Source organism: Oncorhynchus clarkii, chromosome 6 (genome assembly GCF_045791955.1).
Source record: "Oncorhynchus clarkii lewisi isolate Uvic-CL-2024 chromosome 6, UVic_Ocla_1.0, whole genome shotgun sequence".
Classification (NCBI taxonomy): Eukaryota; Metazoa; Chordata; class Actinopteri; order Salmoniformes; family Salmonidae; genus Oncorhynchus; species Oncorhynchus clarkii.
The window spans coordinates 33,494,650-33,519,840 of record NC_092152.1 but is presented as its reverse complement, the minus strand read 5'-3'; the positions used below and the strand labels follow the sequence as shown (position 1 = coordinate 33,519,840).

At 43.7% G+C, this 25,191-nt stretch overlaps 1 protein-coding gene across 3 annotated transcripts in view; it reads left to right on the top strand.

Annotated features, from left to right (window-relative positions):
- The window catches only part of LOC139411025 (septin-2-like), a 43,424-nt gene that overhangs the window by 2,848 nt on the left and 15,385 nt on the right, over nt 1-25,191 (top strand). For 2 of the 3 annotated variants that reach the window (XR_011634556.1, XM_071156812.1), the window contains exons 2-7: nt 7,711-7,762; nt 8,111-8,210; nt 8,454-8,540; nt 9,173-9,296; nt 10,731-10,865; nt 11,068-11,185. Coding sequence is in view for 2 of the 3 variants with exons in the window: in XM_071156812.1 (XP_071012913.1) it covers nt 7,736-7,762; nt 8,111-8,210; nt 8,454-8,540; nt 9,173-9,296; nt 10,731-10,865; nt 11,068-11,185 (591 nt within the window). In the remaining variant the exon portion in view is untranslated. Of the gene's footprint in view, nt 1-6,631; nt 6,833-7,710; nt 7,763-8,110; nt 8,211-8,453; nt 8,541-9,172; nt 9,297-10,730; nt 10,866-11,067; nt 11,186-25,191 lie in introns of those variants that run through there. The other variant, XM_071156813.1, reaches the window with a different exon arrangement.

The window sequence follows — 25,191 nt, the reverse complement described above, 5'->3', positions numbered from 1 at the left end:
CCTTGCGAAAGTATTCGGCCCCCTTGAACTTTGCGACCTTTTGCCACATTTCAGGCTTCAAACATAAAGATATAAAACTGTATTTTTTTTTGTGAAGAATCAACAACAAGTGGGACACAATCATGAAGTGGAACGACATTTATTGGATATTTCAAACTTTTTTAACAAATCAAAAACTGAAAAATTGGGCGTGCAAAATTATTCAGCCCCTTTACTTTCAGTGCAGCAAACTCTCTCCAGAAGTTCTGTGAGGATCTCTGAATGATCCAATGTTGACCTAAATGACTAATGATGATAAATACAATCCACCTGTGTGTAATCAAGTCTCCGTATAAATGCACCTGCACTGTGATAGTCTCAGAGGTCCGTTAAAAGCGCAGAGAGCATCATGAAGAACAAGGAACACACCAGGCAGGTTCGAGATACTGTTGTGAAGAAGTTTAAAGCCGGATTTGGATACAAAAATATTTCCCAAGCTTTAAACATCCCAAGGAGTACTGTGCAAGCGATAATATTGAAATGGAAGGAGTATCAGACCGCTGCAAATCTACCAAGACCTGGCCGTCCCTCTAAACTTTCAGCTCATACAAGGAGAAGACTGATCAGAGATGCAGCCAAGAGGCCCATGATCACTCTGGATGAACTGCAGAGATCTACAGCTGAGGTGGGAGACTCTGTCCATAGGACAACAATCAGTCGTATATTGCACAAATCTGGCCTTTATGGAAGAGTGGCAAGAAGAAAGCCATTTCTTAAAGATATCCATAAAAAGTGTTGTTTAAAGTTTGCCACAAGCCACCTGGGAGACACACCAAACATGTGGAAGAAGGTGCTCTGGTCAGATGAAACCAAAATTGAACTTTTTGGCAACAATGCAAAATGTTATGTTTGGCGTAAAAGCAACACAGCTCATCACCCTGAACACACCATCCACACTGTCAAACATGGTGGTGGCAGCATCATAGTTTGGGCCTGCTTTTCTTCAGCAGGGACAGGGAAGATGGTTAAAATTGATGGGAAGATGGATGGAGCCAATTACAGGACCATTCTAGAAGAAAACCTGATGGAGTCTGCAAAAGACCTGAGACTGGGACGGAGATTTGTCTTCCAACAAGACAATGATCCAAAACATAAAGCAAAATCTACAATTGAATGGTTCAAAAATAAACATATCCAGGTGTTAGAATGGCCAAGTCAAAGTCCAGACCTGAATCCAATCGAGAATCTGTGGAAAGAACTGAAAACTGCTGTTCACAAATGCTCTCCATCCAACCTCACTGAGCTCGAGCTGTTTTGCAAGGAGGGATGGGAAAAAATGTCAGTCTCTCGATGCGCAAAACTGATAGAGACATACCCCAAGCGACTTACAGCAGTAATCGCAGCAAAAGGTGGCGCTACAAAGTATTAACTTAAGGGGGCTGAATCATTTTGCACGCCCAATTTTTCCGTTTTTGATTTGTTAAAAAAGTTTGAAATATCCAATAAATGTCGTTCCACTTCATGATTGTGTCCCACTTGTTGTTGATTCTTCACACAAAAAATACAGTTTTATATCTTTATGTTTGAAGCCTGAAATGTGGCAAAAGGTCGCAAAGTTCAAGGGGGCCGAATACTTTCGCAAGGCACTGTAGGTCTGTAACAGTTTGGGTCTAGAGTGTCTCCCCCTTTGAAGAGGGGGATGATCGCGGCCGCTTTCCAATCTTTAGGAGTCTCAGACGATACGAAAGAGAGGTTGAACAGACTAGTAATAGTTAACCAGTTATCAAACAATGTTACCAGTATATGCAGTTATCTTAGTCAGCAAGCCAATCGGAGAATTGACGATTGACGGCTGAGTTAGCTACCGAAGTCAAAGAAGAGTGAAGGAGAGGCCTTCAGTGGGAGAGGCCATTTCACCGGCAGAGGGAGAGTCCGTTAATCCAATAGCGATGTAGTGAGGTAAATCCACATTGAATTTATCCGTTTTATCTCCATCACTGCTGACACTGGCAATGTACCGGTAGGTCGGTAGAAAATAGAGGTTGCAGGCTTCACGTTCAAGCTCGGCACAGCACCTGGTTTCAGCCAGTCTCATTCCGAATCCTGGCTTTCACTGGTTATACTAAGCCATCGAAGTCCTCCAGAGTGAAATGAGCACAACATACAGTAGACGTGTGCATGGTTCCCATACTCCATTCCGCTCGCTTCAACCGGACAAACCAGTCCCACTTCAAAGCTAGCTTCTCGTTTTTGGGCCACAAATGAGTCGTAACCCTGTCCTTGTGGGTATTACCGCACTAGCTACTAACAACAGAAAACTACGACAACACTCACTCGCTCGACTACCACTAACAAATGCACAGGGAAGAGGAGATACAGTTTTTCAGATTAATTTATATGGTTTCTTCTTCATGGATGTACATAGTAGCCCACAATACTTAGGTTGGAATGTAATTACAGTGGGGCAAAAAAGTATTTAGTCAGCCACCAATTGTGCAAGTTCTCCCACTTAAAAAGATGAGAGAGGCCTGTAATTTTCATCATAGGTACACTTCAACTATGACAGACAAAATGAGAAAAAAAATCCAGAAAATCACATTGTAGGATTTTTAATGAATTTATTTGCAAATTATGGTGGAAAATAAGTATTTGGTCAATAACAAAAGTTTATCTCAATACTTTGTTATATACCCTTGGTTGGCAATGACAGAGGTCAAATGTTTTCTGTAAGTCTTCACAAGGTTTTCACACACTGTTGCTGGTATTTTGGCCCATTCCTCCATGCAGATCTCCTCTAGAGCAGTGATGTTTAGGGGCTGTTGCTGGGCAACACGGACTTTCAACTCCCTCCAAAGATTTTCTATGGGGTTGAGATCTGGAGACTGGCTAGGCCACTCCAGGACCTTGAAATGCTTCTTACAAAGCCACTCCTTTGTTGCCCGGGCGGTGTGTTTGGGATCATTGTCATGCTGAAAGACCCAGCCACGTTTCATCTTCAATGCCCTTGCTCAAAATCTCACGATACATGGCCCCATTCATTCTTTCCTTTACACGGATCAGTCCTCCTGGTCCCTTTGCAGGTAAACAGCCCCAAAGCATGATGTTTCCACCCCCATGCTTCACAGTAGGTATGGTGTTCTTTGGATGCAACTAAGCATTCTTTGTCCTCCAAACACGATGAGTTGAGTTTTTACCAAAAAGTTATATTTTGGTTTCATCTGACCATATGACATTCTCCCAATCTTCTTCTGGATCATCCAAATGCTCTCTAGCAAACTTCAGACGGGCCTGGACATGTACTGGCTTAAGCAGGGGGATACGTCTGGCACTGCAGGATTTGAGTCCCTGGCGGCGTAGTGTGTTACTGATGGTAGGCTTTGTTACTTTGGTCCCAGCTCTCTGCAGGTCATTCACTAGGTCCCCCCGTGTGTTTCTGGGATTTTTTTCTCACCGTTCTTGTGTTCATTTTGACCCCACGCGGTGAGATCTAGCGTGGAGCCCCAGATCGAGGGAGATTATCAGTGGTCTTGTATGTCTTCCATTTTCTAATAATTGCTCCCACAGTTTATTTCTTCAAACCAAGCTGCTTACCTATTGCAGATTCAGTCTTCCCAGCCTGGTGCAGGTCTACAATTTTGTTTCTGGTGTCCTTTGACTGCTCTTGGGTCTTGGCCATAGTGGAGTTTGGAGTGTGACTGTTTGAGATTGTGGACAGGTGTCTTTTAGTTGCCATTAATAAAGGTAACGAGTGGAGGACAGAGGAGCCTCTTAAAGAAGAAGTTACAGGTCTGTGAGCCAGAAATCTTGCTTGTTTGTAGGTGACCAAATACTTATTTTCCACCATAATTTGCAAATAAATTCATTAAAAATCCTACAATGTGATTTTCTGGATTTTTTTTCTCATTTTGTCTGTCATAGTTGAAGTGTACCTATGATGAAAATTACAGGCCTCTCTCATCTTTTTAAGTGGGAGAACTTGCACAATTGATGGCTGACTAAATACTTTTTTGCCCCACTGTACATGCTAGCATGACTAGTAGCAAACGTTAGCCAGCTGGAACATAGCTAGGTAGCACCGGTTCTCCATATGATGTTGAGAAATAGTGCATTGTGGGTAGTTCAGAAGATTTCCAGAAATAAGTTAATAAATGTAAAAACGCTAAAACATAACTACATAACTTAACGTAATAATGATAACATAATAATCATAACCTAATCGTGACTACAGACAGCTAAGTTACTAAGTCTTGGACCACACTTTGGTGAGTTAAAACTCATGCTTCCTTACCCTTTAAAATGTATGTCAAACAAAAAGCAATGATTTCAAAAATAAACAAATCATTCAACTGCTTTTAACAATTTCCACAGATAATTTGACAAAAACACATTTACTTGAAGAACAGCGCAGATGCAAAGTTTGGTAAGAGAATGGCGGCACAAATAGCACATTCTGTTACCTAACTTTGCACGGTTCTTCAGATGAGTTTTTTGTCAAAATGTCTGTGGAAATTGTTAAAAGTATTCCTTTTGCATAGAGTTGTATGGTTTGTTTAACTTTGCAATCATTGGTTTTTGTTTGACATGCATTTTAAAGTGAAAAATCAGAGATCCATTACGGTGGAATTGCCCAGAATCTAAACTTAGGCCTACACATCATTGAGTTGGGTCAGTATTGAGATGTTTATGCATTGTAGGAGTGCATAGCTTTATGATGTCACAGCATGAACAGATAGTAAAATGTGACATTATATTGATATTGCTCTGCCATTTAACTTTGTGATTATCCCATGCTAGTCATGCAGTAGATAGGCCTTTGTGAGTAGTGAAGCTTAACATTATGAGAACATTTTCTTACCTTGCCAATAAGGCTGGGAATTGCCAAGGACCTCACGATATGATATCATGATACTTAAGTGCCAATACGATATGTATTGCAATTCGATACTGTGATTTTATTGCGATTCAATGTTCCAAACATTACTCACCATGTCTGATGCAGAGGGAGAACCATGAGAAAATGAGTTTTGATCAATCATGGAAATAAGTGCTAAAAACAAATTGGTTCCCTATTTTAAAAAGAAGATGGAGAACAAACTTTGAAAGAAAACTACTGGAGTTTTAGTGCAGGTACAGCCAACTAGTGCAGGTACCCCCCCCCCCCCCCCCCCCCCCCATCACTACTTGCCATCCAACCTTAATGTTGCTTGGCTATTTCCCTTTCTGTCCCCATCATAAAAGGGCCATCCTGTGCTTTTTCTAAAGTGTGTATTAGGAGTGGCCCTGCTGGTTTCCGTCTGCTTGAAAGGCCTTCTCATTCTGCCCATTGTTGTGTTTTTTTTAACTTATGGCTCAGACTGTAGAGAGCTCCTGAAACAGAGTATAACAGCTTTATTATTGTTTCCCACCATCACCTCCCAACCCCCAAAGGACCAATTTATTACAGTTGAGCCTCAAACCCCCCTCTGTGTGTGTGTGTGTGTATTTGTATAGCTATTGGTATGTGTATACATGTCTGCCAACTTTCATTAAAAATGGAACTATTGTAAATGTCGAATTCTATACTTTTTGTCTAATTCAGTGCTGAAGCTAAGAAGATATGGATGTCAGGCCAGGTAGCTTTGTAGGCTAGAGAAGGCAATGTATATTTAAGTGCTAAATAGTTTATCAATTCACAACCGAGTCATAGCATAGCTCAGATCAGGGTGGACTTTAGCTGCCATTTCTTGAAGAGGTTCTTAACTAATTAATCTTAAAATAATTCAAAATAATAATAACAAATATAGATTTGGTTATAGGTCTAAATAATTCTGTATGGTGTAAATGCTTTGTTTTAAGTTTCTGTGTGGTAGAGGTGAAGTAAATAGCTTCACTCCTACCACAGCCCCTCATGGCTTTAATCCAGCTAATAAATCAAGTGTAGACCTCACATGCCAGGACTTTGGCTTAACTAAGGTGGCATTTTTCCTTCTTTGCCAAACCGTTTAATCTCCCTCAGGTTGGGCCTTCTGATTGTGTTTGGGTGTGTGAGTTCATAACAGTTTACAGAAGCCGGTCAGGTAGCCTAGCGATCAAGAGTGTTGGGTCATTAACCGAAAGGTCTCCTTGATCAAGACAGTTAACCCCCAGTAACAACTGCTCCCGGGCACCGATGACGTGGATGTTGATTAAGGCAGCCCCCCGTACCTCTCTGATTCAGTTGTGCAACTGACTAAATATCCCCCTTTCCCTCATTAAGTGGGTATTATTGCCGCCTGCCTGTATCCCCCATAGTGTTGCCTTTGTGATATTACCGAAGTGATAATGGAACAGCTTAATTAATCTACTGCTATTTCCCACAGAGACCGCCCAGGAATAGTGTGTGTGTGTGTGTGTGTGTGGGGGATACATTTTTTGTTACAGATAAAATAGCTTGTTCAAATACAGACATAAAACATATCACAGAAATTGCTTTTGCATATTCAATCATTGCATTGTAACCTGTACATTATGATGCCCCCTAGAATGTAGAGCTAGGTAACATAATAATACTGCTGTGAATTAAGATATCACTCGGATGCATAATTCCCCACTCAGCCGAATCTCACCCTGCGCTAGCCTGCTTTGTCCTGCTTGCTAAGGTCCATATCGCAAGCTAACCACCTCTGTACTTAAGCTCCTGGTGGTGTGTGTGATCGCGGGCCAGCGGGACCGAGGTCGGGCCAGCGTTACCGAGGTCGGGCCAGCGGGACCGAGGTCGGGCCAGCGGGACCGAGGTCGGGACCGCGAGCCGGTGCTTGTTTCCTCTCCTACCCCAGCGAGTGGTGATCCGAAAGGCCTCAGGAACGTGGAAAGATGAAAGGCCTCAGGAACCTGGGTGATTAACAGCCATTGTTCTCCTGAGAGCTCGATGAAACGGAGAGGGATATCTGGCCACGTCGCCTGCTGCGGAGATAGGAGGTCCTGGCACCATGTAGAATAAATCAGTCTTCATCACTCTTTAATGGTTGCCAGACAATATTAAAGTGTCAGATATGGGACACTCCTCAAAATTATTTTGTTAAGTTTCTTTTGTTTGTTTTTCTAATAAAGTTACATAACAGGGTTCAGTCGTCTCTGGCTGCGCTCGCCATCTCTCCCCGCTTTCGCCTTATCGCACACGACCTGTCAGTCAGTGCCCAGTGCATTAGTGATCAAATGGAGGGGGGGGGGGAGAGGCAGCGCAGGGCACCAGTTGGTGGCCATTATGTGATAATTTATAATTCAGGCTCATTTCTCTGTCATCTGAGTAGTACCATTGAGTAGGACAGCAGGAGCCTAACTAAACAAACCAGGCCTTACTGGAGGTCTGGGAATCAACTTGATGCCCACCCTGTTTCTGCTCCATCCACTGACTGTGATACAGAGTTAATGGGGTTGGCTGTGAGTGACTGGATGTCAGTGCAGTCTTAAAGTGCCCTAGTGTGGATGCTGTCAGTGTCATTATTATTATTCAGAATGCCGATGATAGTGACTACTGCAAATTAATGGTAGTACTGTAGTAGGAGTTATGACTGCAGGCTTGGTGGTGAGTGATTATACAGTTATTGTCTATGAGATGGTGAGACAGCCTGGATGCCAGTCTACTGCTTACAACAATGCTACTATACATTGTTGCCTTTCCAAGAAGACAACAAGTTTAGTAAAGCAGAAACAGACTAGCACCCAGGCTTATGTTACACTGTGACTTATCTGATGTCTTGTTTCTGGTTGCAGGTTTAGGTGACCAGCAACAGTGACCATGTCTCAGTCTGGAGAGAAAGGGAAAGTGAGTGTGGCCTTACCACTTCAACACACACACACACACACACACATTGGGGGCGCACATACAGAGCACACATAGAGAGCGATCATCCTAGCCCAGAGGACATCCTGTATAAATGCTTCCGTTTCATCGACAGCCTTATTGCTTTTGGGATTTTCTCATCCATTTAATCTCAATTACCACAGACCATCTCACACACACATCTCCTAAACACTGGAGATGAAGAATGTTAGGGTGGAAAGAGAGAGAGGGAGGGAGAGAAACAATTCAAGACCCCTTTTCCAATGCTAATCCTATTGAGTTGTATAATACTGTACATTACCTCTATAACCATGTGTTTGTGTTTGTTAGTTCCCTGAGGCGGCGGGATATGTGGGTTTTGCCAACCTGCCCAACCAGGTACACAGGAAGTCCGTGAAGAAGGGATTTGAGTTCACCCTCATGGTCGTTGGTGAGTATGACTTATTACATAACTATTTTGATTCAATTCAAGAGAAGCTTACCTACACAACAGTTATTTTGTGCCAGAATGCTGTCTAGTTGAGGTCTGTGTCCCAAATGGCGCCCTTTTCCCTATATAGTGCACTACTTTTGACCAGAACCCTGGGCCCTGGCCAAAAGTAGTGCGCTACAGTAACCTTGTAGATATGTATAGATCCTAGAGTACTATGCCTGGTCTGTATTCCTCCTGCAGGAGAGTCTGGTTTGGGCAAGTCTACGCTGATCAACAGCCTGTTTCTGACAGACCTTTACCCAGAGAGATACATCCCTGGGGCCGCAGGTGAAAACACACACACACACACACACACACACACACACACACACACACACACACACACACACACACACACACACACACACACACACACAGGGAGAGAGGAAATAAGCAAGGAGGAATGAGTTCTGCTCTCAGACCAGACAGTGCATACACACACACACACACTGTAATAACAGAGAAAGGTCTGTTTTCAGCTGTCTCCAGCATTGTATTGCCTGGAGTGGAATGTTAAGAATGTTTATTTTGTATTAGTCTTGAAAAGGCCCATCCCCTCTTTAAGACTTCGATTATTGGCCAGTCTGTAAAAGCACCTCCAGCTCCTACCACTTTTGTGTTTGTAGTTCTGAAGGGATAGGATAGGTGTAAGCAATATGGTGATGGCTTATAGTAGCAACTTCTACCATACTGCTTACACCTGTCCAGTGCCAGAAGATCTGCATAAGGATATTGTGTCCAGAGGCTTGGCTTTGGCAGACTTTGTTATTTAAGCTCTAAAGTCACATGGAACAGAAACTTTGATGTGAAAAGTAATGAAACTGCTTATTATTAAGCTGTGTCCCCTGGGATCCCTCTAAACTTAACCTAGTGTGTTACACACAATGAAAAGGTATTTCCTTTTGTCTCCTCCTCTGTAGAGAAGATTGAGCGGACGGTGCAGATAGAAGCCAGTACGGTGGAGATTGAAGAGAGAGGAGTGAAGCTCCGTCTTACTGTGGTCGACACCCCTGGCTACGGAGATGCCATCAACAGCCAAGACTGGTGTGTGTGTGTGTGTGTGTGTACAATGGTTGATGACGGCAGGAGCAGTTATTCTTCCTGTGCCCTTGCCCCCATCAGCTGCTGTGTGGGCTCTCTCCCTCCCCCTCGTCCCTCTCTCTTCCCCTCCTCCTCTCTGCTCCGTTTCCTTTTGATTGTCCTGACATACCTGTGTTTGGGCCTGGTGGTTTGACGTACAACTCGGGGTTGGTGACAACTGGCAGTGATCTAAGGGCTAGGCTGAGTGCAATAGAGCAGGTTAGCCGCTCTATTGACAGCTCTCAGTGGTGTTGGTAACAACGAAGGGACAACAGTACATTTACATTTTACATTTTAGTCATTAAGCAGACACTCTTATCCAGAGCAACTTACAGGAGCAATTAGGGCAATTGAGTTTCTTGCCTAAGGGCACGTCAACAGATTTTTTTAACCTAGTGAGCTCGGGGATTTGAGCCAGCGACCTTTCGGTTACGATGTTAACAGCTAGGCTACCTGCTGCCCCATTAGCAGGTGTTAAGGATATGCTTACATCCATAGTTGGGATCATTCTATTTCAATTCCATTTCCATTCCTCTCAGAATTAGTCAAGGCATTTTTTCACAGTAGTGGCCTGAGTTATCTGGAGTTGCTATGGAATGGACCACAACACTACCTGGGTCCAATAGGGTGAGGTGAATATAGGTCAGAGGTAAACTGCATCCCAAATGGCACCCAATTTCCTATATAGTGCACTACTTTTGACCAGAATAGTGCTCTATACACGGAATAGGGTGCCATTTGGGATGCAGACTGTGTTGATGTTAGTTCTGGCTGGGAGGGAAGCTGTAGGCGCCCTGCTAATGAACAAGTTACCACGCCTACTGGCCCTGCAGGAAGTCATCAGAGAAAGCAGGTCAGATGGCAGAGATGATAGGCTGCATCTCAATACTCTGCAACAGCTTCCTTTTCTGGTCTCTTTTTCTCCATGTTGGTCTCTGAGATGATAGGCTGCATCTCTGGCTGCTTCCTTTTCTGGTCTCTTTTTCTCCATGTTGGTCTCTGAGATGATAGGCTGCATCTCAATACTCTGAAACAGCTTCCTTTTCTGGTCTCCTTTTCTCCATGTTGGTCTATGAGATGATAGGCTGCATCTCAATACAATGAAACAGCTTCCTTTTCTGGTCTTTCCTTTCTCTTATCCCTGGTTTTCAAATTGGTGCAGATGAGATATAGCCAGTTTAGGCTTTTGAGATGCATCCCCTTCGTGAATATATATATATATATATATATATATATATATACACACACACACACACACACACACACACACACACACAGTACATATACTCCCTAAGCTCCAAAATTCCACAGTCTATTTCTGGAGGTGGTTTTCTAGTGCAGACTGTGTCTCTGGTTGTTTTTTGTTTGATGTGTGTGTTCTGTCCTGTGTGTCCTCAGCTTTAAGACCATCATCCAGTACATTGATAACCAGTTTGAGCGTTACCTTCATGACGAGAGTGGCCTGAACCGCAGACACATCGTAGACAACCGAGTCCACTGCTGCTTCTACTTCATCTCTCCCTTTGGACACGGGTAAGAACACACACACACACACACACACACACACACACACACACACACACACACACACACACACACACACACACACACACACACAGCTACCTCTAGTTCATACAACCATTTAGGCTAGGTAGGGGGAACATAATCACTTTATACTTTTTATTTAGCTACTATTATTTATCTATTGTTTGTATTTCTACCTGTCCCTGTCCAGTCTGAAGCCTCTGGATGTGGAGTTTATGAAGGCCATCCACAGCAAGGTCAACATCGTCCCTGTCATTGCTAAGGCTGACACACTCACACTGAAAGAAAGAGACCGCCTTAAGAAGAGGGTGAGTGGGACACGTGCACACACACACACACACACACACACACACACACACACACACACACACATACACAAGCAATGTGACAAGCATGTCAGACATTCAAGAGTTTTCCCTCATTCCCCTAGGTATTTATTTTTTACACAGGTGTAAAAACATAGCATTGACCCTCACTGAGATCACAATGGAACCAATGGAATTAGTGATGAGGTTGTTGCCAGAATGTTGAGGGCTGCATTAGCATCAGTAGCTGTTCTGCGTTGTTTGTGTCCTGAGCCATATGGCACTGTCATTAGAAAGTAGATTATATAATAATAATAATAATAGAAATTAGATTCTTATCAGCACACTGGCACGCTGGCTCAGAGGCAACTATGCAAGTCGAACATCCGTGATTGTGTGTGAATACACACACATTTGCCTGTGGGTGTGTACATTTTTAATGATGCAGCTTGATTACTGCTGGACAATAGCAGGCTTATTTAGAAGTGCAGAGAGAGATGGAGAGAAGAGAAAGAGAGGGGGGGAGAGAAAAGGGGGCAGCAGGTAGCCTAGTGGTTAGAGCGTTGGGCCAGTAAACTAAAGGTTGCTAGATAGAATCCCTGAGCTGCCAAGGCCATCTGTCGTTCTGCCCCTGAACAAGGCAGTTAACCCACTGTTTCTAGGCCGTCATAGTACATAAGAATATGTTCTTAACTGACTTGCTTAGTTAAATAAAGGAAAAATAAATACAAATTAAATAGAGGGAGAGAGAGCACACATATCTTGGTCAGTGTCCTTTCCTTCCAGATGCTTCCTATTGGAGCAGAACAGCATGCTTCTGGTTTCCTGATATCTGGTCTGACATCACACACACCATGAGAGGTTTGTTAAGCTGATATAGCCCACGCTAGGCAGAGGAGAATGAGGCTGTGTAAATAGGATTTCCTGCTTCTGTGATATCACTCCATCTCCCCTCATCCTCCTCTTATCTAATCTACTCCCTCCACTTTTGACTCTTGTGTTTGAGTCAGTTTGTTTCAAATGTTTCAACGGTGCTTTTTTCTCTCTGGTGGGAGGGATAGCAACCAGATCCGGACAGGGCTTGCATGTGTGTGTGCACGTGTGTGTGTGTGTGTGTGTGTGTGTGTGTGTGTGTGTGTGTGTGTGTGTGTGTGTAACATCCATCCAATATAATCACTAGTGAATATCTTATTGTCAAACTCCTGCCCACTACCCACTTCGTTTTGCCTGAGCGATCTCGTTAGCTATACTTTAACAAGTTTGTTTGCTTACCTAGCAGCTGGAGACACTCCCCCCTCCCCTCACTAACCCCTGTACTGGCCAGAACAGTCAGATACAGTCCCAGCTAGTATTGTATGTTCAGTCCCAGACCACCCACCAGCCCGTCTTTCAGACCCCAGAAACAGTGGTCTCTTCCCCCAGTGGGGAGGCCTCTGCTCTGGCATGTATGGGAGTGGGGCATGCCTGGCACTCAGGCCGGGAACAGCTCTCCTACCTGGGCTCCAGTGGAGGATGGCATACTCAGTCACTGTACAGCTGCTTTGTTGGAGGCCCAGGTCTGGACAGAGCTGGTTCTACAGGAGTGTGAGTATACGTATGTGTGACTGCAGACTCAGTCACTGTGAAGCAGCTTTGTTGAAGACTCACACAGTCTGGTTGTGTAAAGTGCTGATGTTACAGATTAGTAAAAACACACACACACACACAATTCCTCAAACATTTTTTTTTTGTGTGGTTTTTTTTTGTTGCTTTTGACCAAATCAAATACACATGTTTAGCAGATGTTATTGTGGATGTAGCAAAATTATCTCTATAGGGTGAGTGTCCTGACAGCCAGAGGGGATGGAATGGGGTGTGCGAGGGACAAATTGCACTTCCTGTTCAACTGTCTAAAAACTCTGTCTGTCGCATTAGTTCCCATGGTCCACTTAGCGTTCCCATAACAACTGTCAGTTAACAAGCAATTAGGATAAACAGAATGGATAGCCTACACAGATGTGCACACTAACACATCTCAAACTCACATACAGTTTTACAAAAACACAGGTCTATACACACAAACTCCTGCTGCTCCACCGCCAACAAAACGTATTCATTCCCCACCGGTTTAGTTCACAAGGGGGCACAAAAAAAACAGGAAAAAAGCCCATTGGGCGTCTATTACGAGAATACTAACCAAAATAATACAAGTAATTGGGAATTTCCATGAAGGCTGCTAGCTTTAGTTTTAGCATAGTTCTTGCCCCAAAAACGTGATTTTTCAAGTTAATTTACTTGTGTGGCTGCCAGCCAAATAGTGTTGCACTTCTGTTGTCATTTCTTTTTTATTATTATTTTATTTTACCCCTTTTTCTCCCCAATTTCGTGGTATCCAATTGTTGTAGTAGCTACTATCTTGTCTCATCGCTAATACACAACCCAACCAGCCGCACTGCTTCTTAACACAGTGCGCATCCAACCCGGAAGCCAGCCGCACCAATGTGTCGGAGGCTACACCGTGCACCTGGCAACCTTGGTTAGCGCGCACTGCGCCCGGCCCGCCACAGGAGTCGCTGGTGCGCGATGAGACAAGGACATCCCTACCGACCAAGCCCTCCCTAACCCGGACAACACTAGGCCAATTGTGCGTCGCCCCACGGACCTCCCGGTCGCGGCCGGTTACGACAGAGCCTGGGCGCGAACCCAGGGACTCTGATGGCACAGCTGGCGCTGCAGTACAGCGCCCTTAACCACTGCGCCACCCGGGAGGCCCTTCTGTTGTCATTTGATGAAAATTAGTTGCCGAATGTGTTGCACTAATGTATTTTCTGTGAAGGAAAACTACAGTTGCACGTCCCTGATCACTCTATTGAAGCAAAAATTCACTTGACCTTCAATATAAAATGCAACCCCTGTCAATACACAGCTTCCGCTTTCTCCCGTTGTGCTATTTACAAACAAACACATGACTGGCTCAACTGTTCTGGGGAACCACGTAAGCTTCATCATTTAAAATAATGTGACAGGTGAAATTAAGAGCGCAATCTGCTTTATTTCCTAATGCATCGCACAAGTTGACTGCAGGTATTTTCTAAATAAATAGCTAGAAATATTAAAATGTATTGAAAAACTAGTTTCAACATTATTGACAATATTGAAAAACCATCCCGTGGCTATTTCCAAATACCTCGATATATGGTATACCGCTCAAGCCTAATAGTGAGTTACTAGATAAATCATTATAGGTAGGATGTGGAGGGGGGCTGGATAATGCAGGTCCATATTTAGGCATGGCACCAAGCTATCCATAAGGACCCATGTTCTTTTATTTCTTTCTTTTGTTATTTTTCGATAATTTTTTTAGGGGGTAGATCAGCTTTAATATTGCAGGTAGTGTGTAGCTTCCATCAATGTAATAGTCTGCATCAACTCTCGGTCTTCCTTTCCTGTGGCAGTCCTCATGAGAGCCAGTTTCCTCATAGTGCTGGTTTTTGTCATTTCAAAGTTCTTGAAATGTTCTGCATTGACTGACCTTCATGTCTTAAAGTAATTATGGACTGTCATTTCTCTTTACTTATTTGAGTTGTTCCTGCCGTAATATGGACTTGGTCTTTTACCAAATAGGGCTATCTTCTGTATACCACCCCTACCAGGCTGTATCACATCCGGCCGTGATTGGGAGTCCCATAGGGCGGCGCACAATTGGCCCAGCGTCGTCCGGGTTTGGTCGATGTAGGCCGTCATTGTAAATAACAATTTGTTCTTAACTGACTTGCCTAATTAAATAAACATATAAATAAACCTTGTCACAACAGAACTGATTGGATCAAATACATTAAGAAGGAAAGAAATTCCACAAATTAACTTTTAACAAGGCACACCTGTTAATTAAAATGCATTCCAGGTGACTGACTACCTCATGAAGCTGGTTGAGAGAAATCCAAGAGTGTGCAAAGCTGTCAAAGCAAAGGGTGGCTACTTTGAAGAATCTCAAATATAAAATATATTTCGGTTTCTACTTAATTCCATATCTGTTATTTCATAGTTTTGATGTCTTCACTATTATTCTACAATGTGTAAAATAGTAAAAATTAAGAAAAACCCTTGAATGAGTGGGTGTGTCCAAACTTTTGACTGGTACTTCTGAGAAGTAGCCGTTATGTACTATTTTACACCTAGGGTTACTATACATAACTTTAACCCATTTTATAAGAGATTCTCCAAAATTGAAATATTCCAGGCATTTATATATAAACTCCTGTTGTACCCATAGTCGTAGCATGTCAATCTTACCCATCGCTAAGCATCAATTACATTTATTTTTCTATGGAAAAAAAAAATATTTTTCCCAATCAGCCTCCTGGATGCTGAAAGTTATTGGCTCTTTGTCTTGAATCTTCCGGCCAAGGTAATGTTGTGATGCTTAAAGTCTACTCTACTCTAACTGCATGTTCATCTACAAGAGAAAGTATACAATCTGATGATTTACTAATCTTGGGTTTACTTGTTGTCCTTTGCACTGTTTGTTTCCCAGTTTAATCAGATAAGTAATTATATATACAGTACGTGCTTCTGTGGGCCCTGCCGAGCACCGTAGTTGAGTACCAGTCCCTTGCCAGACTAAGGCAGTTGGGTGCCCCTCCCCTGGTCAATACCACAGTAACTTAACAATTTCCATTTTTTTTTTTACAAAAACACATTTACTTGAAAAACTGTGCAGATGCAAGATTTGGTAACAGAATTACGGTTTGTACTGTTTATGCCATCATTCTGTTACCATAGTTTCCATCTGCATTGTTCTTCAAGTAAATGTGTTTTTGTAAAATTCTCTGTGGAAATTGTTAAACGTAGTCCTTGTGCAGAGATGAATGGTTAGTTTAACTTTGCAATCATTGGTTTTTGTTTGACATATAAAGTGAAAAATCTGAGTCTGTGTCACCATGCAATTGCCCTCCTGCCAGACTAGGGTAGTTGGGTGCCCCTCCCCTGTTAGACTAGGGTAGTTGAGTACCAGTCTTTCTATTGAGGTCAGAGAAGCAGCAGCCAAGAAGCTACCAGAAATCATTGGTTTAATGACTAAAGTGTTTTCCCTCTGATATTTATTTGTTTATTTGTTTTTCACTGGCCACTTTCTCACCATTTTTACGTTGTTTGTCCGTCAGCTAAATGTGTTTCCCTCCCTTCATCCCCAGTCCTACGCTCTCTGTATTATTTGGGGGAAAGAGCTTGTAGAGAACAATATACATTTCCTGCAATGGGTCAAGACTATTCCGCCGACAAGACGCAGCCTGCCGCCCTGCGCAATATAAACCTTGCTCTCGTTCTCTCGCCATTCCTTTCTTTTGTTCTCTCCTTCTCTCCCCTCTTACTTTGTTCTCCCTGCTTTTTCTTTCCCCCTCTCTCTCCTTCGCCCTTCTTTATTCTTTGTAATGCCAGTTCTATTTCTAATACTTGTTTCGATGTGTCATTTATGGGATATGCCTTAGGGCGAGTCACAAGCTCGAAGAATTCAATCACACAGTCTGTTGAAGACAGACAGGTTGAGTGGCGAATGAAGTGAGCCCCTCTCCTCAATAAAGGGAACCATTCGCCCGCCAACTGGTCATTCTCGCCTTTCTTCCTTGCGGTAGTGTCTGCGCTCACTAAAAGCTCTCATCAGCACGAATTGATTGTCATTCTACTGAACTGTCAGGCGAACCGTGAGGTTAACACTGCCGAACATAGGACCTCAGCTCCTGTTGATTACATTTCTATTTGAGTCTTAAGATACTGTAGCTAGGTGGGACAACCACATATCTCAGTCATAGTAAGTACAGTTTTCCTCACTAAAGTAGCTATCAGCAAAGTCTGTTTAGCTAACGTCACATGGCTAGTTATTGAGACTTGGTTAGCCCTCGCCACAAGGCTTTAGCTAAGGGCTAGCTGTCACTGCAAAGCTTAGCTAACCAGTGTAACTCGCCACAAGTCTAGCTACACTAAACAAGCTTTTCTACCTGCAAGGGTAGAATTGGTGGCTCTCCTCTCACGTTTAGCACAACACACTCACGGCCGTGTTGACCAGACTGACCGCCCTAGCTTCACAGCTCGACGGTCGAGAGACACGCATGGTTCGCCGAGAGACAAAGATAGCATGCTCATTCTCTGGCTAGCAGTGTGCTAACTAGCTAGGCTGTTAACCATGAGGTGAATGCTAGCTAGCTCACACTTTGCTTGAGGAATAGTATTTATTGCAGCCATGGAGCCTGCTACCCCTACACAGTGAGAACCTAGCAGGCCTCCTGCCCCCTCAGCACCGGCACACCCGTGCCCATGCGAGGGGATGATAGCAGGCAGATCCTTTCAAGCTCTGTCAGGTTGGATGGGGAGCATTGAGGCACAGCTATTTTCAGGTCTCTCCAGAGATGTTTGATCGGGTTCAAGTCCAGGCTCTGGCTGCCACTCAAGGACATTCAGAGACTTGTCCCAAAGCCACTCATGCGTTGTCTTGGCTGTGTGCTTAGGGTTGTTGTCCTGTTGGAAAGTGAACCTTCACCCCAGTCTGAGGTCCTGAGCGCTCTGGAGCAGGTTTTCATCAAGGATCTCTCTCTACTTTGTTCAGTTCATCTTTCCCTCGATCCTGACTAGTCTCCCAGTCCCTGCCGCTGAAAAACATCCCCATAGCATGATTCTGCCACCACCATGCTTCATCGTAGGGATGGTACTGGCCAGGTGATGAGCGGTACCTGCTTTCTCTCCAGACGTGACGCTTGGCATTCAGGCCAAAGAGTTCAGTCTTGGTTTCATCAGACCAGAGAATCTTGTTCCTCATGGTCTGAGAGTCCTTTAGGTGCCTTTTGGCAAACCCCAAGTGGGCTGTCATGTGCCTTTTACTGAGAAGTGGCTTCCATCTGGCCACTCTATCATAAAGGCCTGATCGGTGGAGTGTTGCAGAGATGGTTGTCCTTATGGAAGGTTCTCTCATCTCCACAGAGGAACTCTGGAGCTCTGTTAGAGTGACCATCGGGTCTTGGTTACCTTCCTGACCAAGGCCCTTGTTCCTCGATTACTCAGTTTTGCCGGGCGGCCAGCTCTAGGAAGAGTCTTTGCGGTTCCTAACTTCTTCCATTTAAGAATGATGGAGGTCAGTGTGTTCTTGGGGACCTTGAATGCTGCAGAAATGTTTTGGTTCCCTTCCCCAGATCTGTGCCTCAAAACAATCCTGTCTTGTAGCTCTATGGACAATTCCTTCGACCTCGTGGCTTGGTTTTTGCTCTGACATGCACTGTCAACTGTGGGACCTTATATTTACCCCTTTTCTGCCCAATTTCGATCTTGTCTCATCACTGCAACTCCTCAATGGGCTTGGGAGGTGAAGGTCAAGTCATGCGTCCTCCGATACATGACCCACCAAACCGCGCTTCTTAACACCCGCCCGCTTAACCCGGAAGCCAGCCGCACCAATGTGTCGGAGGAAACACCGTTCACCTGATGACGAGGTCAGCCTGCAGGTGCCCGGCACGCCACAAGGAGTCACTAGAGCGCGATGAGCTGAGTAAGGCCCACACGGCCAAACACTCCCCTAACCCAGACAACACTGGGTCAATTGTGCACCGCCCTTTGGGACTCCCGATCACGGACGGTTGTGATACAGCCCGGGGTCAAACCCGGGTCTGTAGTGACACCTCTAGCATTTCGATGTAGTGCCTTAGATCGCTGCGCCACTCGGGAGGCCGCCTTTCCAAATCATGTTTAATCAATTGAATTTACCACAGGATGATCAATGGAAACAGAATGCACAGGAGCTCAATTTTGAGTCTCATAGCAAAGGGTCCGAATACATATGTAAATAAGGTATTTCAGTTAGTTTTTTTAATTAGCAAACATTTCTAAAAAGCTGTTTTTGCTTTGTCATTATGGGGTATTGTGTGTAGATTTATGAGGGATTAAAAAAAAAAAAAAAAATGTTTGAATAAGGCTGTAACGTAACAAAATGTGGAAAAAGTGAAGGGGTCTGAATACTTTCCAAATGCACTGTATATGGTGTGGCAGGTAGCCTAGCAGAGCAGGGGTTTACAGCCCCCGGAGGGCCTGAAGGCTCATTCCACCAGAGGTATGGCTACCTCTTGGGCACTGTTCAAAGGCGTCTCTTAACAAGAGATTTGCGAGGCAGCATGTTGGGCCACCCCTGATACTTTAGAGGTTTTACCGACTGGATCTCACTGCACCTTCATTGGTGCATATTGTCCTCGGTATCGGAGCCTCCGAGGGGTGATGCTGTTGGAGCTACCCTTGCTTCGGAAAACATGTCTGAGTTACGGGAGTGGGCCATATCCCATAAGTAACACATCGAAACAAGTATTAGAAATATAGGGTCTATGAGAATATGAGTGATATGTGGCACTGCTTTTTCCTACTCGCAAGAGCGCAAAGAAGAGACGCATGCTTGAGAATGACAAGTTGGCAGGCGAGTGGCTCCCTTTATTGAGGAAAGGAGCTCACCTCCTTCGCTACTCGACCTGTTTGTCTCCAACAGACTCTGTGTGATTGGATTATTTGAGATTGTGACCCGCCCTAAGGCATATCCCATAAGTGACGTATCTCATTCATATTCACATAGAACCGGGGTTAAGCAAGTAACCCTACGTTTCCCTGGCTGAAAATGCAGTGGTCTGTAACTCATAAGTAGACCTGAGCAGGATATATTGGAGAGTTTTTCCTCTGTGTCTGTGACACTGCAAATCAGTGGCCTTGTGGTTAGAGTGTCTGACCTCAGATTGGAAGGTTGTGAGTTCAATCCCTGGCTGAGTCATACCAAAGGCTGTAAAAATGGGACCTGATGCTTGGCACTCAGCAAGGAGATAGATTGGGGGTAAGGCCCTGCGATAGACTAGTGTCCTGTCCAGGGGGTGTACTTGTACATCAAGCTGCCTCATGCTACAGGAAATAGGCTCCTGCGCATGCAAGGCTACTTACTTACCTGGGGGGCTTTACTCATAAACTCATACTCTATCTCATCAGATTTTATACAGGAGCTGGTTTAGACTGGATTTTGTTGAAATAATATGAGAATACAGCTATAATGGACATTTAGCATTTCTTGACTGATATATGAAAAATAAAATACAAATGTTTATTCAGCAATGGGTTTTAAATGATCTTGATGAGGGATGGCATGTAGTGCTAGTACACTGTACTGTATGTACTCACTAACCTGCTGTATCTGTATAGTAGAACTTGAGTTGGGTATTTGACTGCAACTGCTACTAGTAGTTTAGTACTCTGAGACAGTACATGGCCTCTATAGTTTGAAGGGAGGAAGAGGTCAGAGAGGGCTAGAGAGCTCAGGAGGAGTTCTATTCTTGCACCGAGCCAGGGGACAACCAATTGTTCAGCCCTCTCCCCTTCTCTCTCCCCCGTCCACTCCTGTTCTCACGGAAGGCAGTTTGGCCATGCAGCTGCCATATTTCACCCAGGCCACGGCCTGTGATGCTGTCACAGCTTTCCCGTCATTGTCTCGCTCCTGTCGACTCCCCCATGAATCCTCAGTCCTCTCAGCCCTGCTGCTACTGTGTGAACTAGCTCGACTACATCCCCACAGGGATCCTGGGGGGGTCTTAACTTTTCTTGGCGCCGTTGTTTGAAGTGCTGTCACCATGAAAATGTTTAAGATTAACAGCATACATATTTAATCCAAAGATGGTAGATATGGCTTATTTGATGGATATTACTTACCAAGCCAAGCAGACAGACCCGGTGCCAGGATAGGCCTAAAGTGACTAAGGGGGCAGTTGAAATTCGGTGAGGGGGCACAATTTTTGGGGGTTCTTCCATTGGAATCATATTGAATTCTGCTTATCATGCTATATCACAATAAACATAAAGTTTGAATGCTGAGACTCTGAGACCATTGAGTGCTTTTGAAGTGACAGGTTGGCACAACATCTGTAGCCCATCTGCACTGTATCAGCACAATGGACAGCGCCCTACACACTAAAGCAAGGTCATTTTGGCAATTAATATAGGCTATATGGGTAATTCACCTATTACAAACAGCCTATGGGAATACAGCTGTACACACAGCTGTCTTACCAAAACAATTCAAACTAAATTCTGAAAGTAGTAGCCTAGTTATTCATGCAAACAAAAATACTGAAAAGCAGTTTGGCTTAGAATACTGACACAACTGCGAATGCGATCAAATGAATGTGAACAGAACAAAACAGCGGTAGGCTTACTAGGCCTATAAACATAGATCAGATCAATAAAGGCATTACACAATCTAGGCTAGTTACTTTAACAGTAAACAAACGTAGTAAGCACAAGGCGATTGCAAATAACTAAAACATAGCCTACTACAGTGAGATACAACAAGCTGTCTTGCCAAATAAACAGGCCTATAGGCCCGCTTCAAACATGGGAAATCACGCAGCTTATGAGTTCAGAAACACGTTGCGATATGGCACTTTTGTGGCTCAAATTCTACTCACCCAAGTATTCAATTAAGTAATCCCGGCCTACCATAAACATGTACGTCCAATACGTGCAGTTCTATTTACAACCGGGAAAAGCAATAGGCTACCAAGTGCCTACATTATATTTCTATGGTTATTTATTTCTATGATGATACATACTGATATGTAGCTATACCCAAGGGTGACATTTGGGTTCTTGCATTTTAATTATATTGAATTGTGTTTTATATCACGCTATAGCCCAATAAACATACAAGTTTTACAACAGTGATGTGCAGAATGGCATCTTGGAACGCACAACTTGTCGATTCTTGTCACGGATGGCTATTTTCTTGTCTCCACTCAGGAAGGAGATGCGTTCTGTCTCCTAGAGATGAATGTACTTTGGTGCAAAAAGTGCAAATCAATCCCAGAACAACAGCAAAGGACCTTGTGAAGATGCTGGAGGAAACAGGTACAAAAGTATCTATATACACAGTAAAACGAGTCCTATATCGACATAACCTGAAAGGCCGCTCAGCAAGGAAGAAGCCATAAAAAAGCCAGACTACGGGTTGCAACTGCACATGGGGACAAAGATCATACTTTTTGGAGAAATGTCCTCTGGTCTGATGAAACAAAAATAGAACTGGCCATAATGACCATCGTTATGTTTGGAGGAAAAAGGGGGAGACTTGCAAGCTGAAGAACACCATCCCAACCGTGAAGCACGGGGGTGGCAGCATCATGTTGTGGGGGTGCTTTGCTGCAGGAGGGACTGGTGCACTTCACAAAATAGATGGCATCATGAGATAGGAAAATTAGGATTATATATTGAAGCAACAGCTCAAGACATCAGTCAGGAAGTTAAAGCTTGGTCGCAAATGGGTCTTCCAAATGGACAATGACCCCAAGCATACATCCAAAGTTGTGGCAAAATGGCTTAAGGACAACAAAGTCAAGGTATTGGAGTGACCATCACAAATCCCTGACCACAATCTTATAGAAAATTTGTGGGCAGAGCTGAAAAAGTGTGTGCGAGCAAGGAGGCCTACAAACCTGACACAGTTACGCCAGCTCTGTCAGGAGGATTGGGCCAAAATTCAACCAACTTATTGTGGAAGCTTGTGGAAGACTACCCAAAATGTTTGACCCAAGTTAAACCATTTGAAGGCAATGCTACCAAATACTAATTGAGTGTATGTAAACTTTTGATCCACTGGGAATGTGATGAAAGAAATAAAAGCTGAAAGAAATAATTCTCTCTACTATTATTCTGACATTTCACATTCATAAATAAAGTGGTGATCCTAACTGACCTAAGACAGGGAATTTCTACTAGGATTAAATGTCAGGAATTGTGAAAAACTGAGTTTAAATGTATTTGGCTAAGGTATATGTAAACTTCCGACTTCAACTGAATCTAGTACCGGAGTAATACGGAGTAGCTCAAAACATTACTAATCACAAATTACTCAAGGGATCATGATAATTTTCTCTTAAAAAAATATGTTTACACCCCTATTTTGAAAGTGGGGGTGCAGCTGCTCCGTTTGCTTCATTGCTCAGGCACCTATCTTAGCATAGCAATGTACCTCAGTCTCCAGGCTCATACAGTTGCTGTGGAGTACAGTTAGCTAGTCAGCAAGCTGCTAAGTTATAGCTAGCCAGTCAGTCCTACATACACTGTAGTTGGCTTAGCCTAGCATTAGCCTCAATGATCTGGATACTAGCATTCATTGGTGCAGTTAGCCAAATACCTTTTTATTATTTATATCAAGGCCTGCACTGTTTCTCTTTCATCCTCTAAGCTTCTAATGGGTATTTTCCAACACAAATACTCAGTGATGATGACCTCATCCTTACTCAGCCCTCTCTGCTGTGTTTGTCCGTGTCTGTGTGGTCGTTGCCCAGTCGCTTTCCTCCCTGGGACGCAGGTGTATTTATTTTTCTGCCCTGTGGCAGTCATTGTGCCAGGGCATGCCTGCACTTCTGCAGAATTTAAAATAATAAATAAACGTTTCCCTCCATGGAGAGAAAATTACTTCAACACACACATACCTCTTCAGGAGTGGATTAGGAACAGGCCTTTTACAGTGAGATAACAGCCTTGCGTTTGGAACATCTTACGGTCACTGTCTGAAGTGACCTTCCCGACACCCCTTCTAAAGAAAGACATATAATTTGTTATGTTTAATAGACTAATATAAGTAATGATATTAGTTTAATAGTTTCTTCTTTGATTGAAAAACTGTTCAAACTCTTTTGAAACTGTGAAACTGCACTGTGACAATCAGAACCAGATGGAGTTATTTTCATAAGCCCCTTTCAAACTCTTAAACTGATATGTTCTTTGGTGATTATAGCATATATACAGTACATTACTACATGGCTTAATTAATACAGTGTGTATTGTACTCTCCTTCACTCTCTGTGATCATAGGTTGAGGTGGGTGGTCTGTGGCTCTGTCGAGAAGGGGGGGGTGTACTTTCATTCCGTTGCCTTTTTTATATTAAGCGTTAATCCCACCAGTTACCTTGGTAACTGTCTGCCCCCCACCCCTCCACTCCCATGCCCCCTGGCTGGGCAGACCCATCAGGGCCTGTCCAGTCTGCCTGGTACAGTAATTACAGGAAGGACCTCGGCTCTAATGGTCCAGTGACTAGGTCAGGAATGCCGATTTGATGTCTTTGTTTAAGTGCTCTTTCAGAACGGGTCACTCGTTGCTTCACCTCTTTCATTTCTAATCTGAAAGAAATAAGAAAGCTACTTTGTTTTCCAAGGCAGAGCTGTGAGGAGCTCTGTTAGCCTGGGCACCTGTACACCTGCATGCTGCAGTACATTACTGTCTGGGCAGCTAGAGTATGGTGCAGGCATCAGGATGTCTGTATGAGGATGCGTCCCAGATGGCATCATATTCCCTATATAGTGCAATACTTTTAACCAGAGCCCTATGACTGAGTGTATGATTCCTACAGAGACAGGGAGTCAGAAAGGCTAGTTCTGTAATGTTGAAAGGGTGGGTCTCTCTCTCTCTCTCTGTCTCTCTCTCTGTCTCTCTGTCTCTCTCTCTGTCTCTCTGTCTCTCTCTCTCTGTCTCTCTGTCTCTCTCTCTCTCTCTCTCTCTCTGACGCCAGATTTATTTCAGCTGTGGAGGGGGTGGTGTTGGGGTCTAACACTCTCAGTCTGCTCCCCTCAGAGTGAGTATTGTTGGGGCTCTGTCACACCCGCTGACTCCATGGGGGCAGCAGGAGGGTTAGTCTCAAGACATTTCCTGGAAAAGCTAAATCATTTTGGATATAAAGTTAACAAGTTCAGTTTTGAATTAAAGTTGTTTTTGAGTGAGGGACCTAGTGAAATCTAACAAGGAGTCAGCGTTTTGTCCACCCACTGACTCCCACGTTAGATGTGTAATGTGTGTGAGCCCAGTCAGTGGTAGAACAAAACAATAATACATTTGTTGTTATTATTAATCTGTTCTATTATGTTATTATTATGTTGTTGCCAACATCATTGTGTATTGGATAGCTTTTTTATAGTGGCTCAAGAGGCTTTGGTCTGTAATGTTACATAAAGCTTATATCAAGGTTTTCCCAGCA